A 9297-nucleotide genomic window follows, 5' to 3' on the forward strand; every position below is an offset into this window, starting at 1 on the left:
ACAACTCCGTTGTGCTTTCCTGTTTCCTGAGTAGGTTAAGTTAGTATAGAATTATGTGCAGCACTAGTGAATTAGGCTTCTGGCCAGTTTGCAGTGTTTTTTGATCTATTTAGGTCATATTCAGTACTCTTATCTATTTTTTATATTTTGCTATAAGGCATTTCCCTTTGATTCTGTAACGTGCCCTGCTTCAGATTAGTATGGTAAAAATTGGATCTTGGAAGGGAACTTGCTAAAACTACAAATTGAAAATAAAAACCACTGCTGCCGGAAACTAGCTCTTTGAAGAAGCTATCTGATACTGCATGAATCTGGAAAATGTTAGAAAGCAGGACTTCCTTGAGCCTTAACTCAGTTGGTTGCTGTTTTGAGGTATTTGCTACCCTTTTTTGTATAGTGGGTGCTGGAGAGATTTAGAGATGTCACTACTGCTCAGTCAAAAGTAATTCCCAGTAATTTTTTCATCTCAGTTCTTCTAAGGTTTTTCTGTGTAACAGTTTCCATCTGACAGCATGGACAGATGTTTAATGCTGTGGTAAAAATAGTTCTGTAGGCACTGCTATTTTCAGATTTATAGGTTTCAAGTAGGATGCAGTTTGAATCAAGCAACGTCTTTTGGAAATCCAGATGACGTTGTGTGGGTTGGCATTATTTCTTAAAAATCTTACCTTTTTTAAAAAATTATTTTTTAGATTTGTCTTTCCTGAACTGATCCAGATTGCTTTTTCTTTCTACCTCCACCGTCTCTCATATTCTATAGACTCCGCAGAGTCCAGGCACGCTTATATTTTCTAAGGAATCCCAGAATGTTTCTCTTTGCATGAATTTCTAATACTTTTTTTCCTTAAAGAGTAACTCTGCAGATGTGTTGTCTCTTCTAAAATTCATGCCTAGAGAACCCTCCCTCTTAATGCTGTTCCTCTTCTACTGTCCTGGAACTGGGACGTTCCTTTCTGTCCTTGGATAAGCCACTGTTCAGTGGCTGTGTCCCTAAGAGTGTAAGTTGTTCAGGTGCCAGCCAGCCTGTTGTCTTTAGGGTCTTCCACTTGAATGGACACTTATGCAGGTTTCTAACTGTCCTCTGCTGTTGTTACAAGTGTGATTTCCCATTTTGAAAAGGCTGAAATGTTTTCCCAGTCTTATATTGTGAACAAAATTGTTTCCCTGCCCAGTAATTAAGCAGTATTAATAATATTGCTTGTTATGTATTTTTGAGTATTTTTAACTAACCAGTTTTGTGGGTTTTGTTTGTTTGTTTTCAAAAGATGTTTTGCAAAACAATTTCAAATCAATAGAATCAATAAAAGCAGTGGGACTGGAAATGGTATTTATAGATGAGCTCTTGGTGATTTCTCTCTTTAAGCTTGGACTGTTCCTGTGAATAGTATTTAATAATTACTAGAATGTAATAGAAATGCATCATCATAAAAGTATCCTTACATGAATACTTTCAATGTTCATTGTTAAGTGTAAAATGTTTGAAAGTTAACCCTTACTAAAGTGAACGAAACCTTACATTTTCCTCTTTGCTTTCAAACAGCCCTGAAAAAACAGAAGGTGTGAAAATAAATGTGGAAGATTCACCTGTTGTGAAATACGTGGATGCTGAAACATCTTTATAGAACTGAACCAAGGGGAACTGCCTGTATTTGTGTGTGTATATATAATCACTGCAGGATATTATACCATTGAAGTGTGATTTCCAATTTAAGGAGCGACATGTATTTAATTCTGCCATTGTTTAGGGCACTGTAGATATGCTTGCATAATGAGAAGATTTTCCTACAAGTAAGATGAGTGGTAATCACACTTCAGCTATTTATTTTATTGGAAATTTTATTTTCATTTTTAAATAGGAAGATTGTAATGAATGCATATTATTTTCAATAATCAGTATGTGCGTAAAAGTTAAATCAGCTTTTGCTGATGATTACTGGTCCACATTGCTTAAAATTTTGCAATACCTCTGTTTATAATGTGTGCTAAAGAAGTTTGTTTTCCATGCAGGCAATTACTGCTTGTTTTTGCAGGGTATACTTTTTTTGTGATTTCACAGAACAAATATTAATGTGCTGTTGACAAGAACTACTGTGTTTTATGTCTCCACTACATGCTTGTTTTTTCTGGATTCTGTCTCTCCTATTTACAGAAGTGGCTTAGAGCCCTAAGTCAGGTAGGTAGTTAATCCTTAAAATATATATAAATACCCTGTTCTGCTACTTTTTTTTTTTTAAATTCACTCTTGATTTTTCATTATTGTCCAGTAGCAGTATGAGTGTAGTAATTGTAGTTACAGTCAGTATTTGCCATTCTGGACACTCCATGTTTACACAATATAAATTGGATTTCCAGACAGCAATTTGGTCTATAGGAAGTTACACATACTTACCACACTAGTACTTTTGAATTCTTTGTTCTTATTTTTACTTACATTTTTCCATCGACTTTCAGAGTCTGACTTACTCAGCTCTAAGACTGAAACTTTAGAGTATTTCATGTCCTCATCAAATACATTTCTTGCTTAATTAATTTTTAAATTTACTGTGTATTTGATTAAATTAGCTGTAGTTTAATTCTGTGATAGGTTTATGATCAGTATTATTTTATGGATTACAAATTGCTTGTGGTATTTGTGTGTACAGTTCTGATCCTCTCCATTGTAAAGGGCATATATGATAGCACACCAACTTATTTTTAAACATTTTATTTATTTTAATTAGTATAAATTTTTATCATGTAAGATGAATTAAAAAAGTAAATATTCATTTATTAAAGTAAATGGGATTTTTTTTGGGCTCACTGATAAGGATGCAGTCAGTGCATTTATTGTACTTACATTTTCAAGTCCTAGTGTTTAGCATAATAATATTTGAAATAATGAGAACTTTATGTATAAATGAAAAATCTTGATCACTTACCTGTGCAGTTTCCATTATTAATATTTTTTTTTGCCTTACACCGTAGTTTTTTGGCTTTAATTTCTGAAATTACCTCTTTACATTCTGAATTGCCACCAGCCCTTTCTGGATGTATTACAATGGCTTTAATTAGAATCTGTGTTCATTTAAAATTAGAAGATGCTGTTGGCTTAATTCTGTTTTTGGCAAAGTTGGGAGTTTTACCACGGACCATGTGGTAAAATTCTCAACAACTGCAAAAGGAGCTGATTCTGGAGAAGGGCAGAGTTCATCTGAAAATACCATTTGAGGTGGAATGTTGGTGGTTCTCAGCCAAGTGTCACTTGGAGAGAAGATAATTGTATATTACAAAAATAAAGCAATCAGTGGGAATAAATAGAAACATTTAAAATTAGCATTTAGGTTGCATGGACTGTTACAGTTCCCTTTAAATGTAATGTAGTTAAATAATGGTTTTCTTTTTTTTTTTCCTTTTCTTTTTTCATTTGGCTGAATTCCAAGAAGACAGTTTAAAGAAAGTAAATCGTAGTGTACAGCAATATGAATAATGCTATCAAAACTGTCATAACAAAGGCTCAGGTCAGTGGCAAAGCAAGTGAGGTCTGCATTACCAATTTGACTAATACTGTGTAATGACCTGTACACATGTTCCTTTATTCTTAGATAATAGTATAGCTCGTGCCTTAGCTTGAGTATGTGCTCTTTCAGAAAATACCCATGTTTTCCCTCTAGTCAAACTGAGATACAGTGAAACTATAGCAGATGGTTTCCCAAAACTTTCTGCATTATTTTTCAAAAAAAAAAAAAGTACACATCTGCATGTCAGTTGTTGACTACTAAGTAGCTCTTGCTGAATCAAAGAGGGAAGGTATTTTGAGCAGTTTACATAGCGTTATCCACGGTACACTACTTTTGTACCAGTCCTCCCAGTAGGGTTTCACTTTGTGTTCACAGTCCTGCAACAATTTCCAAAGACCCAAAAAATTATTATAAGCCTCTTAGATTTTTAACTCTTTAATGCTGGAAATCAGGGTTCCCTGGTGCTGCATGTCTTGTATCTGGTTTCTGCTTCAGAAGGGTTAAGTTTTGGTCAATATTACAGGAAGTGGATATTTTTCTAGTGAAGTTGAAAGGAAACAAAACCAAAGCCCCACAAGTCTAATCACAGTATTTATTTAATGTTGATTGTGTAGATATTTTAATCGGTGCCAGAAATGCCATGACTTGCAGAGCAGTTCACAGTGACCTTTAGTTCCAGTGTTCTTGGTCAGTAGCATGTTATGCTTGCACTTTTTTCCCGTATGAATAGAAGAGGATCTGGTATTAAGTGCATAAAACCCCATTGATAATCTATGGTTAAGTGATTCGCTGCTCATTTTATACCTTCTGCTTTAAAATCACACATAGTATTACAGTAAAACGGCTAAGGATGTAGTTTACTGTATGTAGATACATTTTGCCTTAACGGATGCAAAAGTGCAGTGATAATTGCTGTGCGCTAATTTTTTTCATAGGGGTTAAGCCCTGCAAAAGCTACGCCAATGTGTTTCCATTCCAACAGTTAGAGGAAAATAAACAGCCCTGCACTTTTTTTAGATGCCTTGGTTTCCCGGAATGGAGCTTAGTGCTACTGTGTATCTGGCTGCAGAGCCACCTCAGGAAGTCCCTCTTTTTTTTTTCTTTCTTTCTTTCTTTTTTTTCCCTTTTCTTTTTCTAATTTATTTATAAATATGAATGTTTACATAAAGTGTAGGTCTTAATTTTGACCACTCCATTTAAATTATCATCTAAAATATTTCACTTAAAATGCAATCTCGTGTTCAAATTATATTCTACAGAACTCATTCTTAAGTATTTTCATATGTATTACAATGACACGCTTTTCATTCTGTTTACATATGCCCAAGTTAATTATATTTTCTTCCTAGATTAATTTTGCAGCTGTAACATAAGGTTATTCAGTGAAATGTTCCAAATTGCCAAGTTTGTCATCATAAAACCTGTTAGGGTAGAATTCGGTGCCCTAGTGGAGGTTTTTCAACCAAATGTCTTGGCCATTTTTTCTACATTTAATGGAAGTTCTCCTGTAACTTAACCATTTGCTTCACCTGCATCTCTGTCTTTATATGGTAACTTCCTAATTTGTGCCCTTTGCAAAGGCAGGTTCGACAGGCTGTAAAATATATCTGTAACAAATAGGTGTCATGTCACGGAGCCTGCACCATTTTAAAGGGTTGTCTTGTACATATGTTCTGTAAATCATAAGATAAATGATTCATGATTTTCAGTTCACAAATGTAGTCTGTTAGATGAGCACCACAATGATTTTAGTTTTCTTTTTGCTTTATATGATTAGTAATGTTTTAATTACTCATCTAGGTCAAATTCATTACCAAGTACAGTACAAATGTGTGAAATACTTTGTTTATACCAACAATAATTTATTTTACGGCAAATTTTAAGACTAGAGGCACACAGCTTTGAGTCAGTGTAAAAGTAGTGCTATAAATAAAGCAAATTGCTTAGTAATTTTAAGTGGATTTTATTTTGTAATGTTTTTAGTGAAAACTTACAGGACTTCTTAGTTGGCGTTGAAGTTAATCTGAAGACACTTTCATATTGAATTTAGCATCTGTTGACATTTATTTGGAATAATGAATGGGTTCGAAAATCAGTACTTTTCTAAATTATTTTATTGGCAAGACACATAATCTATAATATCTTTCTTTCTATTGTTGCTGATACTCCTGTGCAAAGGTGTCTTCCAGGGTTCAGCATCTGTAGCTGAACTACAATTTTGATTTTAATACTGATTATTTAAAATGTGATCACATACTGTACGGTTCGAATTTTTTATGACTGCTTTTCTAATTACAATGATGTTTTCTTACTTTATAACAAAATCCAAAGCAAATGAAAACATTATTCCAAATGTAGAATCAATATTCAGTTTATACAGAAAACACAACTCTCAGACTTGTCTTTAATGTGAAAGATCCAGCCTTTGTTGTTTTAATTACTGCTAGAATAAAAGTATCTTTTGTAATGTTTCAGAAAGTTGGTAAAAGCAATAAAAACCTACTGAACTGTATCACAGCTTTTTCTCGTTTTATTACATGCAGGCGGGGGCGGTGGGTGCTGTGGTCGGAGGCTACAGCTTGCGCGCTGAACAGAGGCGGTGGCCAGGGGCGCTCCCTGTGCCGGCTCGGCACGCCGCGCTGCCGCCCTCGCCCGGGGCGTGCGTCCCCGTGCCCATGGCGACGGCCACGGGCGTCGGCGGTCGCTAGGGTGCCCGGGCGCCGCGGAGCACGGCGGCTTGCGATTGGCCGGCGAGTCCGGCTCTTTTCGAAGAAGATGGGACGCGATTGGCCGCAGGGTGGGGTTCCGTTCCCGGCCGACGGAGCGTTGCCGTAGCCAGACGCGGAGCGGAGGCGAGCGCGCGCCGCGACGTGAGTGGGGCAGGGCCGAGGGGGGGGGGGCACGCGCGGCGCGCGCCGCCCTAACGGAAACCGCCCGGCGGGCGCAGCCCTTCAGAGGGGCCGCGGGGCGGGCGGGAAGGGAGCGCCGTCGGTCTCAGGTGCGGGATCGGCTGTTAGCCCGCTCTCCCAGACCGGCCTCTGAATGGCCCGCAGCGCCTCGCTGCCGCCTGTGGCAGATAACGCCCCCGCGCGGCCCGCGGCGGGTGGCGAAGGAGGCAACAAAATTAGGCTGCTGTCTTCTTAGCGTCGCACGGTTTTGTCACAGAGTTACCGGATGATCACATACTCTAGCCATGGTATAATTAAGTCATGGAGATGTAAAGGTTTCAAACTTGATGTTAAAAAAGACAAAAGATGTTGTTAGCATTTGGGAATGTATGTAAACATGCAACGTGATATAAAACACTTCAAAAAAAAAAAAAAAAAAAAAATCAAGTGCTGAGCCAGGTCTGCTTAGTCATGAATAAGACGTGAAAACTCCAGGGAAATCTCCGCTTCTAAATGAAGCGCAGTTTGTGCAGTGTGCCGCCTGCCAACTCAAGAGTGCATCTCAGTCCTGAATCTCACCTAACAAACCAGGAGTAGTACCTCTAAAATAAGGGTTACTCTGCCCCCATCCCTCCCCCAATCCTCCTAGTGATGTCTTCCCCAGCCCTGCACCTTTACCGGCTCTGAGCCTTCAGAAGACTTCAAACAACCTGTCATGATTCCCAGAGGCTCTAAGTCGTAGCAGTACAGTTGCCTAAAAAGGTCTGCCTGGTAGCGAGGGCAGGGAGGATGAATTTCACAGAGCTGTGTATTATCCTTGTGTTGATACAGAGCTGCTCGCTAAACCTCAGAAATCCTCTTTTTTTCTACATCTGTGAACTGTAAATTAACAGGGTAGATTTAGGCAGAAGCTACAGATAAAAGTTACGATCTGGAAAACAGCCCAGAGACTTGCGTTGCATGGGTCCAGGAATCTGAGAATAGGCCTGGCCATTTATGGCTCTACTAGAGCCACCGGGGTGGTACGGCACGAAAACAAACAAAAAGAACCCCCCAAAACCAGCAGTGGCTTGAATATTTTGATTTGTTGGAAAAACAGGAACCTCATATTGGATCCTAGTTAATCTTCAGAGAACCTTTGAAGAAGTTATTAAACAAAATAAAATTTAGGTAAATAGAGGCATGTGGAAGTTTTCATGTATAGCAAACATGCAAATTTCCATATTGATTCAATCAATAAAATGTGTAAGAAATAGTTTTCTAGCATTGCCTTTATGGGTTCATCAGTGTAGAATTTCCTAGATGTGGGCTGTCACCGGTGGTGACCCATCCCTCTGACTGCTGTGCTCTCTGAGAACAAGAGGGGAAGCGGTCTGGAGTTCCCTCTGGTTTCATCAGACTGGAGAAGGAGAAGTACCTTTTGGGAATTTTTCGTCATCTTTTATGCTTACTTTGCCATTTCTATTTTGACAAGAATATATTGATAATTGCTCTTTTAAGGAGTGAATTTTCATCTGACCTCACACCCAGCTTATGGTATTAGATACATTCCTATCTAGCAACAGCATCAAAAGTCTTATTAAAGCCAAGATATATCTACTGCTTCTCTATCCAGCTTAAGCCAGTTAACCTTCTGTGTATAATTAGATAGTGGAAGTCAGCCACTGGAGTGATTAAGAAAGGAGTTCAAGGGTAAATCAGACAACTAGTTGGCTTACAAACTATCCATCCAGTAGTTGTTGCTAATAAAGATTATAAAGAATGTAAGACATCTTTTTGGTGAAGAGAGTTTCCAACCATTACACTGTAGTTTGTGGCGGTAGATTTATCCTCCAACATGTCTTTGTGGTTTTGTTTATTTGGGGGTTTGTTTTCACCTTCTGAAGCTTTATGTGCTTGTGTCATCTGAGACAGATACGAGACTGGGCCACAGATCAAGTCTGGGGTGGTAATTCCTTTGTCTCCTATTTCTCATTATGTGAATTCTTTCATTTCTGACAGGGTTCTTGGAGCATTTCTTGTCCTATCCTGCATGCCAGCACTATCAGAATGCATCTCTCTTCCTATGCAATTGAATTAACATAACTGATTAAATGTAATTATGCCCATTTAAAATGAATTAGTTAATATTGCTCTCATTTCATTGTTCTAAATGGAACTGAATAAGACTCTGTGCTGTAAAGACATTTTTCTTTTAATGTGTTTCTGTTCTTTTAAAGAGCTGTCTGATCTCAATCTTTTTCTGGCACAACCTAAGTGAAATGCGAGTGTTGTTTGGTTTGTTTCTTACATATTACTCATGGGGCTGGCTTAATAGCTGGGGGACAGTTATGAGGATAGTTAATAGCCTGGCTCCATGGAAATTTCTGCTGGCACGAGTAAAGAAGAAACACAGGGGTAGGAAATTATTCAGTGATTTCAAGAAAGTCAAATAACTGTGAGAATAGGTAAGGAAATATTTCATGTCTGTTTTCTCTAAGGTTTATGGCTGATGCAAGTAAAATGGGGTTGTTTCCTTTTGTCTACCCCTCACTCAGGGTGTGGTGCTAATACACCTACCTGATTTAATGACTGGCTACTGATGAAAGGGTTTTCTGCTCTTCTCCCTCTATTTACAGCTGTGCATTCCTGCCCCCTGCCTTGTCAGCAGAGATACTCATCAGGCCACTGTAACAGGAAGCTAGATTGGTAGAAAACTAACTATGCAAAGGGAGGCATATGGTTTTCTGCCTGTTCAGCTCTCTAAACTCGCTCAGGTTTGGGTCAGATCAGCTGAAGAAAGTGGAGGGGAGTGGTTGAGGTTGGGAAGGGAAAGGGAAGGGAAGGGAAGGAGAAAAGATCTGCTGTTTTCACCAGCAGCTGGCTGTTAATTAATTGGTCTATCTCTGTAGTAAAGCTGAAGAGCACAACAC

At 38.4% G+C, this 9297-nt stretch overlaps 1 protein-coding gene across 2 annotated transcripts in view; it reads left to right on the forward strand.

The window, feature by feature from the left end:
* Positions 1-1837, forward strand: part of SLC4A7 (solute carrier family 4 member 7) — a 95420-nt gene extending 93583 nt beyond the window's left edge. For both annotated transcript variants that reach the window (XM_075143386.1, XM_075143384.1), the window contains one exon: positions 1541-1837. In XM_075143386.1, coding sequence (XP_074999487.1) covers positions 1541-1622 — 82 coding nt within the window. In that variant the 3' untranslated portion in view covers positions 1623-1837. The remainder of the gene's footprint in view (positions 1-1540) is intronic.
* Positions 1838-9297: the final 7460 nt, after the last annotated feature.

This window comes from Calonectris borealis, chromosome 2 (assembly GCF_964195595.1).
Source record: "Calonectris borealis chromosome 2, bCalBor7.hap1.2, whole genome shotgun sequence".
In the NCBI taxonomy this organism is placed as follows: Eukaryota; Metazoa; Chordata; class Aves; order Procellariiformes; family Procellariidae; genus Calonectris; species Calonectris borealis.